We start from the raw sequence: 20,187 nt of genomic DNA, 5'->3' as shown, positions 1-20,187 counted from the left end.
AGCCGCTGCTACGCTGACTGACCCAAACAACTCCATGTTCTTAATTAGGGTTAAAAATCTCAAGTCAAACAACATGCCCCTCATTTTGGAGGTGAGGGATGTAAACAACCACTGGAGAACAGGCAGTGCTTAAGGATTCTTCAAGGAAAGAGGCTCCTTTAGTATGACAATGACGTTATCTTCCTCACAGCAGATGCTTTAGAGCCATGAATCCTGCTGTGAAGGGCTGAGGGAAGCAGAGGAGAGCAATCCGTGCAGCTTATGCTGCCAAGCCTCAGTAGCAAGAGAAGCCACATACGACAGCTACCCAGGTGCCTGCATCTCAGGCACCGATGAGGAAAAAACTTTCGGAGAAAGCTGTTACTAAATTCCCTGTTAAACCCTCTCCCAGTAGCCTCACAGATACTGTGCTCCCATGCTTAGTAAGGACCAGAGGGTTAATTAACCAGAACCACAGAGACAGAAATGTGCAGTTCCAGAAGAAAAAAAAACCTTCAAGGTTTAAGAAACAAAAATCCTCTCACCTTTGAATTAGCTCAGCTAAATGATGAAGCAGATTCAGACAGGAATGTATAATGACTCCCCATTAGGCACACTTGTCTTCCAGTGAACACTCCTGTTCTCTGTATTTTAAAATACTAGAAAAAGATAATTGTTGTATTTACAGCTTGTCTTCTTCTGCTGTATAAATAAACCCATAGAAGGATGCTCTGTATTAGCTGGGCTATGTATACACACAGGCATACATACACACACTCTGCTGCCTTTCCATCCAACACAGAAACAACGATGTAGCAGCACACAAACCCTATTATTTGACCCACCTTCACAGAGCAAACTCCATATGATTCAAGCTGCGACCCAAAATACATTTACTGCATCAGCTCATCAAACTGAAATCACCCTGTGTGACAGCAACCCAAGGGAGCTTTTCGGTGGCCTGGTTATGGCTGGAAATAAAGGCGGCCACTTCCTTTTCTCTTTTAGGCTAGTGCTCAGTGACCACCTCATAGTATGAAACTTCTTTAAAGCAAAAGAAAACAAAACAGTACGATGCTTTCAACACCTAAATTTGCTGTGGAGGGACCTATCGATAACTGTTAAGACCAGCATCTGAAAACAGACCTGACACACAATGAAAGACTCCACAAGAAGGTCTCAAAGACAGAGTTCTTTGCAACTCTCTGTTTATTAAAAATATACGTCTCCTTGGAAGAAACACTGGTAACCAACTAGTGTTGTCATGATCGATTCGATACTGTCAGCTATGCCATGGAGTACATCAGCTTTTTCTCCATGTGACTTAATGAGAGGGAGACAGGCTATTAGAAAAAAAGACGAGACAGGAACCAACCGTGTGTCTAGCATCTTAAGCACTTTTGTTTCACTTACTCCACTTCTCCAGAGACTGATGTCTACAGCCCCTGGAGCAGGACCAGCGGGGCAGGGCGCTGGATGCTGAACAGGGATCCACGGCCAAAAGTTCGCTCCCTTAGGGCAGGTCCCGTTGGCAGCAGAATCCTTCCTCCGCTCCTGTGTGAGCAGCAGTGCCTCTTCTGCAGCCCTGCTTTCTGTCCCAGGAGGCTGCTCAGTCCCTGCAGGGCTCCTCGAGGCAGGGCAGCTTCTCACCAGAGCACCCGTACAACCTCACAGCAGCTCTGAGCGCTGTGCCCTGTGTGCTGCGCACCCACTGACACCGCTAACCATTGCCATGGGGAAGGGGCCTGGCACCCAGTGCATTCACTTACCCCTGGATAAAAGGGCGAGGCAGAATGGGCCAAGACTTACCTGCTTATGCTCACGGCGACTGCCTTTGTTCTGGTGCATGTCTGAGAAACAGCACTGGCAAGGTCTTTGTAAGGACAGAGGGCTCCTCTACCTGTACTATGAGTACCTGAAAAAGCAGCTCAAGCCCAGCGGCTGTGAGAGTTTCCCCACAGCTTGCCACAGGGCTCTCTTCCCACAGTGCAGCCCCACCCCAACGCAAAGACCAAAGTTTCCTCCAGGTTGGACACTTCTGCATTTTGGGCCAACTGTCTCAGCGCTTGCAGCTGCCTCCTTTGAAAACTCGCAGCGCACCGAGACCAGCGCAGGGCTGCATCGCCCCGTCCCCACGGCAGGACAGGTTCCCAAGGTGAACTTGAGCGAGGGAGCAGAGCCCATTTTCAGTTAGAGGATTCCTGCAGAGGTGTCAGGGGCAGAACCAGGCGAGGTTCTCCCTTCCCTGCCTCTCCCCAGCTCGCAGCGCAGGGAGCACGGCCCTTCCTCCGGCAAGGCCACGGCCGCTCGCACAGGAAGCAGAGCGGTGAATTTGGCACGCAGGGAGGGGGGCAGGGAGGTTTTCTGTTGCTGCTCAGCTGTTACTGATCTGGAAAAGCGTGAGCGTCCATCCAAGGCACAGCCGGGGGCTTTTCCTGTCAGTGGCTAACGCCAGCGTGCTGCCACAAGCCAGAATCCCTGCGCCTGTGACCGCCGGTGCAGGGCCAGCCCCTCTCCCAGGTTTTCCACAGCAACACAGGACAGCGAGTACATTTGTTTCATGTGGCTGGTAGAGTATTTCCTAACTAAACACCGCAGGTCTAGATTCTATTTACAATAGAGCCAGCTTAAAAAATAAGTTAAAAAACTGGATTTTATACCCGTTCAGTTCATTATTAACAAGAGAAAAAAAAAATGGGATAATGAAAAAAAAAAGCCAACACAGCAACACAATATGGTTTTGGTTTAACATCAGCTTAAAAAAATAGAACCAAAAGGAAACCTCTCATGCAAACACGTACGGTGGTGTGTAAAACAATGTGCAATTTAATACGTAGCATCAGCCATTCTCTTGCTCTGCAGCCTCCTGCTCAGTCAATGCCTCCCGGCCTCACCCAGCTCAGCGGCCGCTGCTCCTTGCTGGGTCGCTCCGGACCTCTGGTCCCTTCTGCAGACGCAGCGTCCCGGTCTCTGCTCTGCTCACAGGCCTGGGGTGGCTGGCAGGAGGCCGGCGCGGACGGGAGACGCTCCCAAAGCACGTGGTACCGGCTTCATCTCTTCCTGCCCAAGTGGACTCCCTGTGCCCAGCGGCTGGGACAAAGAAACTGAAAGATCCTTGCAATGATACAGTACCTTTTAAGAGGTCCCTCAGGTTTCCTAGTCCACACACACACACATATATATAATATATATATAATATCTTTCTCTATATTATATATAAATTACATATACAGATAAATAAAATGCCTTCTGCTGCCTTTCTGTCGCACTGTTCAGAGCTGCTAGACAGTCACACTTGGAAAAATGCCCCTGGAGCTCTGATACCAGCTCATGTTCTCAGAGTCCGTTGTTTCACTTGTTTCTTACATTAGTCCTTAGCCGCCTCCTCCCATCTTGATTCTTGGTTTAGTTAATAATAATAATAATAATAATAATAATAAAAAACAACTCTTGAATGGGTTCTCATCTGTCTCTAATGGAGCAGTGGGAAGGTCCATGCAGGAATGGTAGGAACAGTCACGTGATGAATGAGATCAGTTCATCCCAACAAAAGAAACAGGACTAGAAAACTCAATTTTGCGACGATCTAAAAAAGGGGGCAGGAATAGTTTTCATATCCTCCCCCTTGGGGCAGAGGGCTCGGGTGGGGTGGGATTTCAGAGGTCTTCTGCTTACAGGGAAGCAGGTGGGGGTCATCTTCAGAGTTTCTCTGGGGACGGGACCCAGATGTAGTGCCCGGACTGGTCCTCAATGATCTGTTTGATTTTGCTGTAAATCTCTTCAAGAGAGTCTCCTTGTACGATGGCTGAAAGAGGAAAGAACAAGGAAGACCTTGAGCGTGGGGCAGCGCTTCGGCTTCACAGCTGGGAGCTACGGGAAGGGCCTTCACTCTGCAGCCAAGGGGCCGGGACAGCGCAGCCAACGACCAGCACAGCCCGTGTCAAAGGAGCTGTAACAGGCACGCGGTGACACAGAGGGTTAAACCAGCGTGTCCAAGGGGATTAGCGAGAGATCGGGCTGATCCCACGCTGGCACAGCTACTCGCGCGTGTGAAGTGCCAGCCAGGCTCTCCACAAGGGCTGCTAATCAGCTTTGCGAACCGTGTCACCCAGCCGTGCTGAGGCTCTGGGCAGCTGGCCGAGGCTCCACGGCGCAGGGCAGGGTGTGAACATGCAGTGGCACAGCAGCTCGGCCAGAGTAATTGCCTCCATGCTCACCCCTGCTCTGCTGTGATGCGCAGGAGGAGCCTTGCTCGGATTATCCAGCGCATACCCTCAGGTGCTGGATTTGTCCATCCAGCCTGGTCTCCTGCTGAGGACTCCTCGTGTTTGTTACTTGCTCTACTTCGGGATGGGAATTGCAGCACTGTCGTGCTGGAAAAGGCCAGCTTACGTGTGTTGCTCCCAGCAGTAACGCTTTCCCAAAGACCAGCTGCAGTCCTGCTGCTTAGCACGGATGCAACGCTAAGAACTTCACCGTGTTCCCTACATCAGGAGAGGAAGATGTACACGGTGGGCCAGCGCTTTCTGGTAACTCTGCCTACCTCTGCAGCCAAGCCAGGGCTGTCCTCCAGTGTCTCTGTTCCCCAGTTATAAGTTCCTGGCACAGAACTTCCTACTGCACCCAACTTACTGCCCATTACTGACTGCTTTCAACTGGGCTGGGGCTCAGCCAAGAGCATTCCTTCCTCAGGTCAACTGCAAGCTTACTGCCGTCGTGCAGCCTCACGTGGACATGCTGAGGGTTTGGCAAAACTACGGCATGTGTTTCCTTTGTGTTCTTCCTGGAAAAGCAGCCTGCAGCTCTGGAAGTGCTCCCCAAGAAAGGAGTTCTGGGGAAGGCGTTTATGCTGTTTGTGCTGATACATTTGCAGAGATCCATTTTTGGAAAACATTCTGCCTGTGATTTTTCATGGTAACTGTTAGGTGGGCAATGCAGTATTTGACAGGATTATCATTCCTCAGCTTTAGAGCAAACAGTTACCACAATGGAGAACAGAAGGAAGACCAGTTCCTCTGCCTCTCTGCCTGTCCGTGATTTTCCAGAATTAACCACATGCTGCAAACATTAGTTCCTTAACGCACTAGGATGCCTTTGCCATGAGCAGCTCATCCCTGCAAGCACGAACTACCAGGCAGCCCCTGACTTTCAGAAAAGATTACTTAGGAAGTCAGCCAAACTTCCAGTCCTTTTTGGAAGAGGTTTTGTAATAACCCTGGACAGTCTCCACCATTTAGGTCACTAATTCTTACATTTCCTCTTTAAAAAGACTCTTCTCTTTTTGGAAATGCTCCCCTCTCTTCTGTCTAGGGAGTTTTATTTCCTGCAGCCTTATAGCACCTTGAATCTATGCTGTGCTTCCCTGAGCTGTTTTTTTTTTTTTTTTTTTTTTTTAATTACTGTTACTAAAGTTGGTGATAGGCTTTCACAAACTTCGAAAATCTTGCCTGACAGCTCCTCTCCTCTAGAGCTGGTTTACTCTTATCCGCTGATCTCTGAGCAGTCCCTTTGCACAGCCATGCTGGCAGAGTGCCATCTCTTTTTGCTTTGATGAAGCTGGACATTTTCTCATGACCCTGCAGTAAGACAGTGCTGGCAGAGGTCACGGCTGCCAGCTAGAAAATATTAAATCAGACACAAACCTACTCGGGACGCTCACCTGTAAAATACTCTCCAAATTCTTGCTCGAGTTTCATGGCTTTGTCAAAGACCTTGTTGGCCTGTTCGTACGTCTGTCTCCGGTTCATCTCCCTGTCATGCACAAAAAATAGAAACTCAGCTCTCTTTCTTAGCAACGAACAAAAGCAAAAATATCCCACAGACCCAGGGTGCCTGGGAAGCCTCCGCACATCAGAAATGGAAGCTGCATGAGACCCAGTTTACAAAGGCAAGAACCTTCCCCACACACTCTTTATTGCCTTGGCAGTTCAGCCCAACTTCCAGCAGCGAAGTCCTTCCCACTGCACCATAACACAGAAATGCATGGAAGTCCAGGCAATCCTCTGAATTTGCAAGACCACTGAAAAAAATCTCCTTGCTTTTCCAAAGCCCATCACCACCCTCCTTGCCTAGGTTCCCTCACGTTCATGTAATACCAGAATTAACAATTCTACCACTGCTGCCTTGAGAAGGGGTTTTCCCAGTCCCCTTAGTACCAGCGGAATTCTCTTCTGACCTTAAAGTCCATCTCTAGCTACAGAATTTCCCCACAGATAACATTCTCTGTTGATACTTGGAAGATTTGCAAGCTCAGATCTCACACCCTTCCTAGCTTTCACTTCCCAGGGCCATGAGCAGGAGCAGCAGAAAGTTCCCCTGAGGGGCACAGGAAACATCTCCTCCAGCTGTGATCCATCACCCTGGGCTATCAGCAGCTCTCCTGGCTGGTCTCAGGGCCCAGGTGAGCAGGTTACATTAGGCATATTTGCGAGCATTTGTACACTGCCCACAGAAAATCCTCTGGTGCAAAGGGCTTTAAGCCACAGCAACCCATGGAGCCTGGATGCACCATGGCATTAGATGTGGAAAAACACTGCAGAGACAGTAATGGGCCCAGCAACTCTTAAGGAAAGAGGAGCTGAAGGAAATTCCAGCACCAGCAACCACCTCTGCTGCTTTCTAAAAAGTAGAGGCAGCAGAAATACGAACCCTTGACTTGCCAGGGCTGCTCACCCCGGAGACGCAACAGCAGATGTCGTTACACTTACATGAGAGCTTCGATGGATTTTGGTTTGATGAAAATGGCAATGGGATAAAGTTGTGCTTGTTGCAACCTCTTGATAGCATTGCCAGATACATCCAGGATGCAGTGCTTCCCCTGGAAAGGAGACGATCAGGATCAGACCTACCCACACAGTCTGCTCTGTGCAGAAAACAGCTTGCTCATACAGACACGCTTGCAAAAGAGAGGAGCCACAGAGATGAAACACCAGTCCCGAGACACGGGCCAACTCCCAGTGCCCTCACATTCCCATCTGCTTAGGGCAGGACAGCAGCAACGTGAGGGGACTGATTTTTTCTCTGAATGCTTGAAAAGCTGTTCACGAGTCATCAGCACACCCCAGCAGTCCTGCACAGGAAACATTTCGGCTCCTCTGAGAGCAGCCAGGCACCTTTGTCCTGTGAACTCCTGAACACGAGCTGGGCTTTTGAGCATTTTTTGGCCATGACTTGGGCCAGATCCCACCTGGCGCAGTGACAGCCCCCGCCTCAGGAAGGCTCAGCCCTTCACACTCACCCTCTCTGCGACCGCCCGCACCGACTGAATGCTGGTCCCGTAGAGATTGTCATTGAACTGTCCGGCCTCTATGAACTTATTGTCCTGAATATCCTTCTCCATCTGTTCTCGGGATACGACGAAGTGGTAGTCTTGCCCATCCACCTCGTTCTCGCGCCGAGGCCTGGTGGTGTCTGCAGGAGAGCAGGCCTCAGGAGTGACCCCAGAGCAACCCACACCAAACCTGTGTCCCCACAGCCCTTCTCCTCCTCCTCCTCCTCACGCCTGGACCCGCAGGTCGCCGAGCCACCGCCCTCCCCTCCCTGCGGCAAGGCCCAAGCACCTGCTGGGACTTACGTGGCACACAGGAACCAAACTTGTGTGGGAATTCGGAGATGAGGTCATCGTTAACTCGGTCCTTCGTCGGCCCCAGGATGATCACTGGCCTCGCATAGTGAACTGCGAACACAAACCACACTGTGAGACCAGGTCTGCGCTCCAGGAAGCCCCATGCAAGTTTATCTCCTCCTGGATGTATTCAAAATCTTTCTGGTCTGACCCTAATGATCTGTGTGGGCAGGCAAAATGCTGCTGTGAATGCATCTCCTCATCTCCATCCCCCTGCCAGCACGAGGCTGACCCAGGGGAAGGAGCTGCCCCGGGGCAGCAGGCGCCTGCCCGCACACCGGGGAAGGTGCCGAGGGTCTCACAGGTCGCAGATCAGCCAAGCTGCTCCACTGCCCGGGGCATGAAGCAGACAGCCAGGACATCTGGATGTGAGCTAGAGGGCTGTAAGAGTCTGATCCTGCTACTGGCAAGGACAGGCTGCTGAGGCAGGGACTAGAACAGATCACCGAATATCCTGCGTTGGAAGGGGCCCACAAGGATCATCGAGTCCAACTCCTGGCTCCACACACAACCACCCAAAAAACAAACCCTACATCTGAGAGCGTTGCCCAAACGCTTCTTGAACTCCAGCAGGTCCGGGGCTGTGACCACGTCCCTGGGCAGCCTGTCCCAGTGCCCGACCACCCTCTGGGTGCAGACCCTTTCCCTAACCCCCAGCCTGACCCTGCCCTGTCCCAGCTCCATGCCGTTCCCTCGGGTCCTGTCGCTGTCCCCAGAGAGCAGAGCTCAGCGCCTGCCCCTCCGCTCCCCTCGTTCAGCCTGTGAAAGGGGAGCTGAGGCTGTGAGAGAGGGAGGGGACTGGAGCAGAAGAAATGATCCCACCCTCAGCTGGGGACCAAAACCCAGCTCGGTTTTAGCTCTGGCTCTCCCTTGGCTGTTGTTTGACAGACCAGGTTGCAACTCTTCTTTGGTGACTACAAAAGGGTTTGTGAACGAGGGCAGGGAAACACCCAGAAGGCAGCGTGCACGCAGGTCCCCTGCTGCATGCAAATGCCCCGCACTGAAGCGAGCAGCCAAGAAACTCCACTGATTTTCACTCTATCTCACCACAGGGGCAGGCAAGATCGCCCTCGCTACCCACACAGTGCGGCTGTGAGCAGGGGCACAGGCTCTGATGCCCATGCCCAAGCAAGACAGCTCAGCACCAGGACTTACTTTCTTGCCGTGTCACCGGTTCGTATGACAGGATAGTGTCCTCTTGTCCTTCTGAAACAGAGCCAAGGAGAGGCACGTGAGCACCAGCAGCTTTCCAACCCAACCACCTCAGACCCTGGGGACGGGCTCTCACGCCCACCCAGCAATCAGCCCGTTATTCACAGTAATTATTCACACATCAGTTCTGGGGTTGGCCTCCTCCTTCCCTCCCCTCCACTGCACGCTCAGACTTGGGCAGGCACAGCCGGTGGGTGTGCTGCAGGTACTCAGAGGACCTGCTAGGGCTAACGGGAGCACTGGCTGCAGCTGGACCCAAAATGCTCTCACACAGGCTCAGGCTCTGGGAGCCACTCGTGCTCCAGACCCAGCACCTGGCCATTGCCGAGGACAGGTCCTCAGTGGGCTGGGAAATCCGCCACCAATTCTGCACGGCCAGGGGAGCCTGGGGAACCAGCCAGGCTTGCTCCTGACCCCTGGAAAGGGAGCTGGCCACAGCATCTTGGTGTCACCAGCAGGAAGGACCAGCCTCCGAACAGAAACGCCACCGGGACAGGACGAGACGAGAGCGCACACACACACACACACGGAGGTGAGACAGCAGGAGAGGCGCACACTTACTGGAACTGCTCTCGCTGTCACTGGTGTTTGATGTCACGCCCTCTGCAAAGCAACCAGAGAGACACCCTTGAGACCGAGCGCTCGCCACGGGCACAAGAGCTGTCACCCGGCGCTAGTGACGGAGGGCAGGGAGCCAGGCGGCACGCAGGCGGCACCGGCGGCATGGAGAAAACGGGTCCTGGGAGCGGGGTGCCAAGGCAGGATGGCATCTCTCGCCCTTTGTTGCTCTCAGGGGGAAACGGGGGACGTGCAGGGGGAGCTTCTTCTGCTCGGCTACTCTGGAGGGATGGCAGAAGGAGCCGGGAGCGGGGCTGAGGGGCAGGGCTGGCCCAGGCGCGGGAGGGAGCGGGTGCAGCATGCACACGGAGGGCTGGGGACAGGGGAGCCTGCCTGCGGGGACAGGGCTGGGACTCACAGAGACAAGACAGTGACAGGATGGGACAGAGTTCGGGGCTTTGCTTGCTTCGGTTGATCCCAGTGCTGTGACCTCCCCGCAGAGGCTGGCGGCCGCCCTGCTGCTGCCTGTCCCCAGCCCCACAGGGGCTTTGGGAACGCAGGGAGCGGGAGCTGCAGCACAGCAGGGAGAGCCGAGGAGCTGTTGTGGTGGAGCTCTGAGCGCACAGGCAACCATAGGCCTCCAGAGGAAGGCAGCAAGATGCTTTCACCTGCCCCTGAGGGAAGCTGGCTTGGGCACAGCCACCTCCCCACCAGCAACCAGCGGCTCCAGGGCTCCGAGAATGGAGCGGAGCCAGCAACCAGCCCGGCTGGGTGAAGGGGAGGAGGCGCAGCTCCCCCCGGGGTGCTGCGGGCAGTCCCCTCACACGTGCTTAGGGCATGGCAGAAATCCCCAAGCAAACTCCCCGTCCCCTCTCCCGTGCAGCAGGCAGCACCTCCGAAAGCCCAGGACCCTCCGCTGGGAGAGGCAGCAAGCCCGCGGGGTTCCTCGTGCCCTGCACCCAGAGAAGCACAAACCTCCCCCAGGCACCACCAGGCATGCCAGCAATGGAAAGTGAAGGATGCGCATTGAAATTCGACTTACTCAGGTTCTTTGCTCCATAATAATCGTCACTTAACCCAGGGAAGTCCTGATTTCACAGACAGCGAGAAGAGGGAGAGGGGCAGAGGAGAGCGCGGGAGAGGGGCGGTCAGAGAGAGGGGAGAAGAAGACAGAGCCAGATGAGCATTAGTGACAGGAGTGCGGAACGGCCCAGAGCTGCAACTGCAAGTGAGGTTAAGAAACGTTTCTCGGAGGTGACACGGGCAGCACAGTGCCGACGTCTCACCCCGTGCTGCCGACCCCCCCAGCACCCAGCCGGGTGCGCCCACGCTGCCCCCCAGCCCCAGAGGCCACCGAGGGCCCCTTGCTCTGCTGCTCCAGGGCTTGGGAGGGAAGCGTGGCCAGGGCAGAGCTGCCAGCAAGCAGCTCCGAGGTGTTTCTCTGATGCCCCGCTTGTTTTTTTCCATGAGGTACAGAAAATCTGTCTTCCCTAAGCCTCTCTAGAGGGGAAAAGCGCACTGCTGTACCTCTAATGGCACGGCAGGGGGGCAGATTTTTCCCCACGTTAGCTGCCCGTGCCCCAGCACTTGCACAGGCTGCGAAAACCAGGGGGAAAGGACCCCCTGCTGCAAGCAGCACACCGGGACAGGCAGCGCAGCAGCATGTGGCAAGGGAGCTGGCTGCAGGCTTCTCTGACGTGGGCTAGCGAAGAGCAAAGCCTGCCCTGTGCCCGTGCCATATGTCCCTGCGCCGCAGGGCTGGCTGAGAGCAGCACCTCAACAGCCTTCAGCTACAGGCACCGCGCTGACCTGAGCCTGGAGGGCTGCGACATGGAAACCAGGCTCTGTCAGCACCCCTGCCCCGCACCAGCTCCTCCCGGAGCCCTGCTGCTCAGCCACCTCCAGCACAGGGTGCCTGCACCCCACCACAAAGCAAGGGGAGCCAGGAGGGAACAAGCTCCCTGTGGCTGAGCCTGTCCTCTGCAGATAGGTCTGTTCGATCAGAGATTTTCCAGCACGCCACAGGCAGGGGTCTGCTGTGAGCCCAGCCGCATGCTCTGCTGGTTCCTGGACACCACCAGCATCAGGCTGGAAGCTGAGGTCTCTGCCACCCGCTGGCAGCCTGGCTGAGGGACACGGGCAGTGCCCCGGAGCAGCCTGGCTCCAGCCACCCCCCTCTGCGTGCAGCCCAGGAGAGCAGCTGGAGGGGATGCACTCACTGCGCTGCCACCTGGGCACGGGCACGGCTCTGCCTCGCCCACCTCCTCCGCTCAAAGCTGCAAGGACTGCAGCTCTCCCCACGGGTGCTTGCTGAAGGATTGGATGCAGTTTAGCATCTGGAAAGAGGAGGAGCTGGGTGAGGTGAGCAGCTGTGCCCGGCAAGGGCAGGCTGTTCTGTCCTTGCGCTGGAGAGCGGGGAACGAGCCCTTCCCAGCCCTGTGCTCGGTGCAGGGGGAGCTCTGTGCTCGGCAGCTGCCTCTCAGCTGCTCCGCACCAGCCAGCTTTCCCCATGCTCCGGGCCCCAGCCTTCCTGATGTCAGGATTTCGGGGCAACAAGCCGAACGTTCTGCCAAATTAAAGAGCAGCTCTCAAGCCTGGAGGTGTCCCCAGCTTACACCCCGCTTCTCCCACCCTCCTCGACACCCGGGATGTGTCTGTGCACAGCCCGGCCTGCAGGGAGCAAGCAGCAGCAGCAGCAGGAGCCGCAGCACAGCCTGCCCTCGCTGGGAGCCCCGGGGCCCAGGTGAGAGCTGGGTATTCCCCAAAATTTGGAGCCAGCTACCGAAGACGTGCCTCAGCCGCTGCGTGTGGGCAGCGCCTCTGCCAGCGAGGGCACGCGTCCCTCACGCCCACGGGGTTTCACCCCCTGGAGGGGCTTTGAGGCTGTCAGGAATACGTAGCCCACAGGCACGTCTACGTCTATGGGAGGCAGGAAGCACAGGCAGGGCATCCCCAGCCCCTCAGCCCCTAACAGGACAGGAGACAAGCTTCTGCACAGCTCAGCCGGCCCCTTGCTCTGGGAGGGGAGCAGCCCTTGGCAGGCAGAGGGAGGGAGCAGAGCCCAGAGCACACGGGAGAGAGCAGAAGGAGGCAGAGCGGAGATCGAGGCAAGTGTAAAGTCGTGAAAGAATGAAGACATCAAACATGAGAGAGAGAAAGAGAGAGCCAGCCCGTGCACAGAGACACGGCCAGAGGCAGCTGGACTTGCAGCAGCTGGGAGAGCCTGCCTGTGCACAGGCCTCGTGGCTGGGACTTCAGTGGGTGCAAAGGGACGAGAAATTCAGCGGTGAGGTCCCTCATCTGGGTGGCATTTGCCCCAAGCACTACAGAAGCCACCGCTTTTATTTCCAGCTGGGGCTGTTCCCTAGCTGACGGCATGGCTGAAGGGCACAGAACCTGATCCAAGCCCCACACGGCCACCGAGGGGGAGGCCGGACAAGGTGTCAACACCTCTCCCACCAGCATTCAGCAAGGGGGAAGCTGCTTCTTGGGTCAAATCTGTGCCTGACTGCGCTGGGAGGAAATCTGCCAGTACTGCAGGACACGTACCTGGCCTCTGCCTGCCTCGCAGGAACAGCGCTGTTTGGCCAATGCAGGCAGGTGCCAGGCTCAGCGGCTACAGAAAAGTGCCAAATCTCTCCTCCCCGAGGCAGGAGAGGGGCCGGGGGGGATTGCACGCTTGCCCTCTCTGGCCAGCTGCTACTTACGTTCCTGTCCGCTGCTCTCCTGGGCCAGGTTCTCTTTGCTCTTGTAAAATGGAAACTTTCGAGAGAGGCGGAAACTCTTTTTACGTTTCGTTTTGATCGACTGTGAAGAACATGGAGATGGAAGGGAGGACAGAAAAAACAATGGTGTTTAATGCATGCAAGGAAAATTAAAATGAAGAGACAATGAGGAGCCGTGTCAGGGCGGTTACCCTTAAATGAAATCATGGAGATTACATGAAAACTGTAATGCAGGAAAAAAATTAAGTGCAGAGAAAAATGTGTTTTTTTTAGGGATGTCGGGAAGCTGATGAGCCAACGAGCAGTTCTGCAGGAGGAGCAAGGCCGTTCTCCCTGCCTCGGCCGTCCGCTCAAGCGCTCCGTGTGAGGGAAGCCACGCTCTCCTGCACCAGCTGCCTGCAGTCAGCTCCCAGCCACCAGTGCTCTGCCCGGGCCACAGTGGGATGTGCTCCGCTCCCTCACCACTGCCACCACTACGGGTGTCCTTCACCAGCGCTGTCACATCTGCCCGGGCTCCTCTGCTCACCCTCCTGCTGTCGAGGGGACCCGTGCTGGGCCGAGCCAGGTGGACGCGTGCCTGAGGAATCTGAGTCCAATCGCGCTGCTCTTCCCGTGGGGTTGCTCCGGCTGCTGCCGGTGGGAACACGGCACCGGCTGCTGGCACTCATCCTGCCCCCGCTAGCTACCGGCTCGGCGCGCCCTCCTGAGCCCCAGCCCCAGCACTTACCCGGTTGGACTCTATCATGCCGGTCCTGGCGTGGAACTTCACTGTTTTCAACCGCGCTCTCTCCTTCTTCTCCACCCTGATGGGGAGTTAAACGAGGGAGATGCTGCTGGTCCTGCATGCCGGCTGTCCCCGCCGGGCCCAGCACGCTTCTCCCCTCGGCTGTCAGGGTGTCCTAAGCACCCACGGGTGGTGGGCCCTCTCACAAAAGGAGCTCCTCTCCGTGGAGGAATGGAGGTGGCACCTGCCCAGGGTCTGATCAGGACTAGGGCAGGCTGAAAACCTCACCCAAGGGGTGAGGGAACAAGCCAGACATCCTGTGAGGAGGATGGAGGACAGAGGAGATGGGGCACGTGTATTGAAAAACTCCCCCTTGACTCCAGGAGGCCTTCCAAAGGCTGGCTCAGCACTCGAGCAGCAGGGTGGCTGTGTCTGGCTACCAGAGGCAGAGCAGAGGCAGCAGGGCCGGGCTCTGCTCAAATTCCACAGTGCCTTTAACGCCACACAGAGGCACTGCCCCGAGGCCTGGGGGGCCTAGGCCCTTTGTGTGACAGCTCCTGCTGCTGGGCACTCACCTCTTCTTGCTGGGGATGACCCCGATCTGCTCGCTCTCGCCATGGGGTGTCACGAGCCTGGCTTGCCACCACTCATCATCAGAGGCATTGATGACGTGCAGGATGTCCCCGTAGGAGAAGCTGAGGCCCTGGCTGGGCAAGCAACTGTCCCGGGTCCGGTCATAGTCAAACAGAGCTCTGCGAAGGAACAGAGAGGAGTGAAACCTTCCTCTACCAAGCCTAGCAGCATCAAGGACCACAGACAAGCACCAGCACTGCAGGTCTCCTCGGGCACTGCCACCCTCACACCTTTGAGGATTTAAAACCAAACTTTTGGGAAAGCTTCTCCTGCAGCTGACTATGCCGTGCAGCCACCAGCACACCCTTTCTAGCCCAGGGTGAGGTGCTTGACATGAACAGTGTGCAACACCGGAACAACAGTCCTGGACCAACAAACTAGCTCTTGACTTCAGTTACAAGAGGCACACAAACCACAGAAATGTTGAAGAAGGCTGTGGTTAGCAAGCAGGTAGACAACCATCCAAAGCTCAGCGACCTCAAGAATACAACAGCACATATGTGGTACCCCAGGGCGAACTTTCAAAAAGCCCTCCCTGCTCCCCTCCGCCCACTGCCCTGCATCCTGTGAGCTCACCGTGCCCCCACCAGCCTTATGACACCCTCCCAGCCCGGCTGGGCACGGAGAAGGCACCTCCTGCCCCGCTGCCCATCAGGAAGACAGCACGGGAGGAAAACCCCAGCTGCCCACTCGGCTCCGGGGGTGAGCTGGGTCTCAGGAGCAAAGCCGCAGGCCGGCAGACTGCGCATGGAAAAGGGAGCAGAGCGTCTGCCCTGCTCCTCTGCCACGACCAAGAAGGCTGGGGAGGCGGATAGGATGCTATAGGATATGGCCATGCCCTGCTGCTGGTGAGCAGTCACACAGAAGACGACTGCAGGGCACGCGGAGCATTCACTTTTATTTACGTACACGGCATTTTATTCCAGAGGCTGAGAATTATGAACGCCTCTCAGTGTTTATCTGCTCCTCCAGCTGTTCCTTTTCAGACTTTTAAATACTTCCTTTAAGGACAAATTTTTAATTTACAAGAGAGAAGCTTCAATATTCTTCAACTATCCAGCTACAGAAGAGATGATTCATTTTTTATACCAAGGAAGAGGAGCTCTAATGCTCTTCCTGTGCGAGTTATCACACCCGTGCTGCAGCTCTTTGCCACAAGCTGCTTTCAGTGGCTTCCTAACTCTTTCTACTCATGTCAGATCTCTACCCAGATCTATTTTCCTCAGACTTGTCCATCCTGCAAGAAATGGAAACACAGGAGCAGTCACGCAGGGCCCTGCTGCTGGCAGGGCAGCTGGGAGCCCCGTTTTTGCCCTTGTTTTTCCCCTGTGGCAGAGGCTGGGGCACGGCTAGCACAGGTGCTTACTGCACCAGCAGCCGGCCTCATCCAGGCAGAAGAGAAAGGGGAAAGCCACAAGAACAAAGCCCCTCTGCCCTGCTCATCACCCCCTTCCTCTACAAGGAACCCGGAGGGGGGTCTGAAGCGACACAGCACAAGTGACATTGATCTTCGAGCTGAATCCTTTTACCCGTGGCTCCATAAATAGTAAAAGCAACAGGCATGCTGCGCATCAGCCTCCTGCAGGGTTAGCTGCCTGGATAACGCTCTCAAAAATCGCTTCCCCGCTACATTTAACAAGACACCTCTCCTTGCCCGGCACGGCTGACAGGAGTCAGGGCAGGTCTCCCTCCCGGCAGTGGTTGGCAGCTCTGGGTGAGCCAGGGCTCCTCTCTCCGGGGAAGCAGAGGAAGCATCAATTCTTGCACCATCAGGAAAGCTGCTCCTGCTCCTGGCTTCTCTCACCTGTCCTGACCGGCTAAATCACCACGTGGAGTGGCTGCAGGGACAGCTCCAGCCTGGTTTGCCTTTCGCTAAGGCACCGAGCTCGACCCGCAGGACCTTATTTTTGGTGATGGTGTCAGCTGGCAAGCTAGGAAGTGCCAGATCGTCCTCCAGCCCAGAGGGAACCTTACCAAAGGAACTGCCCCTTCTGAACATCCCCCGAATTGGTGTCCCGAACACTCCTCCCACCTCCCAGGCACCACAAGTGGGCAACAGCCCCTGCCCGCACGAGAGCTTGTGAGTTCAAATACCAGATGTCATTCGCAAGGCTGCAAAAAAAGGATTTTGGCTGGATCAGCCTCAGAGACAGCTCCAGCAATAGCTCCAGCCAGGACAGGAACAACCCAGGGACTGCTCGGCCATCTCTTATGAAGCAACCTGAAGGCTGGATGAGGTCCTGTGCGTGTGGGTTCGCTCAGCCAGCAGCTCACCCTCCTTTTTCCAGCTTGCCCAAGGCTGTGGCTCACCTGCTGTAGCCGAGAGGCTCTCGTGCTCGGTCCCGCAGGAGAACAGGAACGAGAGCAGCCCCCAGGCGCAGCACGTGGCACCAGAGCCGGCAGCGAAAACACTGCAGGGCCCTTCAGCTGGAGGCAAGCAGCCCTCACAGGCACCTGCTCCCTGCCAAGAGATAAGGCTGCCTGCGTGCCTGGCACGCCCCTGCCAGACCAGCGCCATTAGGAGCAAGGAGAGAGCGCAATTAGGAGGAAAGAGAGCACAGGGAACAGGCCAGGCAGGTTCCTGAGCCTGCACACAGGCTGCGGGGAGCTCAGCACCAGCCCTGAGCTCACTTTGCAGCACGGGGCACTGACAGCACGCCCCGTGCACCTCCTCTGCCACCAGCTCCCTGAGCGCACAGTGTTGTGCCACAACCCGTGGAGGGGAGAAAGGGAGAGTTCAGGCAAGCAGGGCTGGGGGAAGAGGAGACGGCACCGGCCGGGTGCTGCAGCCCTGCCCCGTGCTCAGGGCAGCCCTGCCCCGCTCCTCCCAGTGCCTGCACGGGGAATTCAGCACCGGCAGCCCCTGTGCCAAGGTCAGGCTGCAGCCAAACGCAGCAGGAAGAGCCCCGGGCAGGTACGAAGCACAGGTCACCCAGGTGTCGTGGGCAGCAGGAGGGCCCCCTGAGCTGATGGGTCACAGAAACAGGTCACGCTGCCAGCTCCTGCTCCACGCATGGGCACAGCGGAGGCACGAGGCACCTCTTCCAGAGGGCCCCAGGGGTGTTTCCCCAAGGCGTCTCCACTCCGTGGGGCCCACCCTCAGCGTGCACGGCAGCGCACACAGTGAGGACCTGGGGGGCCACAGCACACTACGGCTCCAGGCTCCGAGGACTTTGCCCTGCAGGAACACGATCCTGGCCCCAAAACACCACCTGAGCACCACGGGGTGAGGAGCAGCCCCGGCAGCCGCAGGAAGGAGCTGCACGAGGAGGTGGCGTGCCCGGCTCCGGGCCCCGCTGACGGGGCGCACCGCAGCCTCGCGGGGCTGACTCAAGCAGTTTGGTAGCAGGTCCCGTAATTGATGTCCTGTCCACAACACAGCAGCTCAGCCGGTTTCAGGGAACCTGCGCTCGAAACCACCCCGCCCAGAAGGGCTGGGGCAGCCCTGGCAGCTCTCACACGCTCACGGGGAGCGTGCGGCAGCCGTTGGAGCAGGGCAGAGCCCCGGGCTGGCCTCTGGTGAGCTGGGGGAGCCAGCGAGGTGCTGCCCAGCTCCTGTCTGGCACAGGGCTGTAGATGCCACCAGAGTCACGCAGAGGGACACAGCCATGCCCCTTCCTTGTGTAAGGACCCCAGCAAGCAGCGGGCAGCTCTCAAAAGATGTGGGATGCTAAAAAGCAGAGTGAAGGGAGACTGACAGCGGAGCAGCATTTTTCTGCAGGCCTGCCCTGGCGCGTGCAGCAGCTCTCCGGGCAGGGAACAAGAGATTTGCACGCTCATTTCATGCTGGACCCAGCCTAAACCCCTGCTCCATTTATGAGGATGTCACTGCGACAGCGGATCTCGAATCAAGCAAGGCTCTGCAGAGCCTCGTGCAATTGTGAGCTGCAGGAGCCTGCTGCTGCAGTTCTCCCCTGTGCCAGGCTGGGCTCACGCTGGGCACGCCATCCCCTACCACCCCAAGCCCCTCTGCACAGCGCAGCCACGCCACAGGAGATGCAGGCTGAGGCTGAAGCAGCCCCAGCTCTCACCCTCCTCACCACAGGGAAAAAGCAGCGTCCCTTGCTGTTGCCAACCCCCATCCGCAACAGGCTGTGCAAGGTGAGGATTTATGGGATTATTTTAATGAGCAAGTTAAAATCACTTGTTAGCTGTCACCACGCTGACTCTCATTGCGAGAGAAGGCGCTGCAGCAGGCTGGGAGGTGGCAGGGGCAGAAAGCAGGAGCCAGCAGCGAGCACGGGGCCGCGATGGCCAGGACGTGCAGCAGGTACAGAGCCAGTGCCACGCAGCCGCTTAACCCCTGCCTGCTCCGCACCTGGCTCCAACCCAAAAGCACATCTCGGGATCAAAGCAATAATCCTCCTAAGAGCTCAGCTCCCCTCCAGCCAGATTCTGCCGCAGGACCAGCAGGGGAGGAGACAGAGAAGCCAGTTAGTGGGGAGCAGTTAGAGGAGAGCGCGCTGCTGGGGCACAAGCGGGGCTGCTCCGGCTGCTGGAAACCCCAAGAAACCCCAAGCTGGGGGAGCCCCCCACCGGGCTGGGCCACCCCACAGCTCGTGGGTGGGTGGCAATACCCGGAGGGGCCAGGCACCGCTGCCATCAGGGCCTTAGCCAATTGCTCACACCACTGCCTGCGTCCTCCCTTGGGCCCGCTCCGTCCCTCCAGCCCCTGAGCGCTCACCCTGGGAACAGCACGGCCCAGCTCGCAGTGCAAAAGGCATTAAAATGCAGAGCACTCAGCCCTGAAGAACTCCTGTAAAAGCCCCTGCTCCACGCTGCAGGCTTCGTGCCTTGTTTGTAACACTCCCTTCCCTCGCCCCGCAGTGGCAGGGGAGCGTGTCCTCCACAGAGGAGCTGCACGGGTGCAAGGATGTGATCCCAGCTGGCGTGGGAGCACCGGCCCAGGGATGCATTGCTCATCTGTAAGGCCGCACTGCCATTTTCCTTCCTCATTCCCAATTGCCAGGCACACCCAGGGGAACCGCAGACACCTCCTGGAAGGTGCACTCGTGTCAGCAGCGCTGGGTTTGCTGCGCTTCCCCCAGCAGGCACAGCATTACCCTTGTGTGTGCGTGTGTGTGCTCAGCAACGGGCCTCCCTGCCAGCAGAGCTGTGGCGAAGCAAGAGTGGGTCCCACGCTGAGACCCAGCGAGCAGTTCCTCCCTCGGGTGGAAGGTCCACCTCCTCGACCCAAAGCTTGGCACGAGATCAGAAGCGGAAAGCAGCCACAGAGCTGGGAGCTGGCACCGGCTGTTCTGCCCTGCGTGAGATCTCACATGCGTGCAGGGACGAGGGAGGGCCCCTGTAACAGCTCTGCTCAGCTGCAGCAGCACCGGGGTGCAAAGCCAGCCTGGGTTGAACCGTCCCACCCCACACGTACACCCAGGGGATGCGGTGGGACAGCACGGCACCCCACGTGCTGCGCATCCAGCGCTGGCAGCAACGACAGGCAGGGAGATGGGGGAGCCTTACCGGACATAGAGGGATCTCTTCTCGCTTGTCCGGAGCGAGCCAGAGCCAGAGCTCATGCTGCTGTTCATCATCTGCTCTCTCAAGTCGTGGATCTTGGACTCGAAGCGGCTGTACTCTGCGGGGAGACAGAGGGTCAGCGCAGGCAGGGGCTGCCTCCAAGCCTCCGCCACCACCCCAGCGAGCAGGGCGCAAGCAGCACGCCAGGTTAACCCAGAAAGCACTGAGAGGCAACCGCAGCCTGGCCACGGGGCGTGTGG

At 57.0% G+C, this 20,187-nt stretch overlaps 1 protein-coding gene across 6 annotated transcripts in view; it reads right to left on the bottom strand.

The window, feature by feature from the left end:
• Window positions 1-3,586: 3,586 nt before the first annotated feature.
• Window positions 3,587-20,187, bottom strand: part of DLG3 (discs large MAGUK scaffold protein 3) — a 71,377-nt gene continuing 54,776 nt past the window's right edge. For 5 of the 6 annotated variants that reach the window (XM_082770457.1, XM_082770458.1, XM_082770462.1 and 2 more), the window contains 11 exons: window positions 19,931-20,045; window positions 14,398-14,574; window positions 13,826-13,901; window positions 13,081-13,180; window positions 9,377-9,418; window positions 8,759-8,809; window positions 7,553-7,654; window positions 7,217-7,389; window positions 6,687-6,796; window positions 5,639-5,730; window positions 3,587-3,784 (listed from right to left, as the gene is read on the bottom strand). In XM_082770457.1, the coding sequence (XP_082626583.1) occupies window positions 3,678-3,784; window positions 5,639-5,730; window positions 6,687-6,796; window positions 7,217-7,389; window positions 7,553-7,654; window positions 8,759-8,809; window positions 9,377-9,418; window positions 13,081-13,180; window positions 13,826-13,901; window positions 14,398-14,574; window positions 19,931-20,045 (1,145 nt within the window). In that variant the 3' untranslated portion in view covers window positions 3,587-3,677. Of the gene's footprint in view, window positions 3,785-5,638; window positions 5,731-6,686; window positions 6,797-7,216; window positions 7,390-7,552; window positions 7,655-8,758; window positions 8,810-9,376; window positions 9,419-10,415; window positions 10,462-13,080; window positions 13,181-13,825; window positions 13,902-14,397; window positions 14,575-19,930; window positions 20,046-20,187 lie in introns of all 6 variants that reach the window. The other variant, XM_082770459.1, reaches the window with a different exon arrangement.

Source organism: Aythya marila (assembly GCF_965140915.1).
Source record: "Aythya marila genome assembly, chromosome: 13".
In the NCBI taxonomy this organism is placed as follows: Eukaryota; Metazoa; Chordata; class Aves; order Anseriformes; family Anatidae; genus Aythya; species Aythya marila.
Note: the sequence above shows the minus strand (reverse complement) of the source record. Positions and strands in the feature narration are given on the sequence as shown.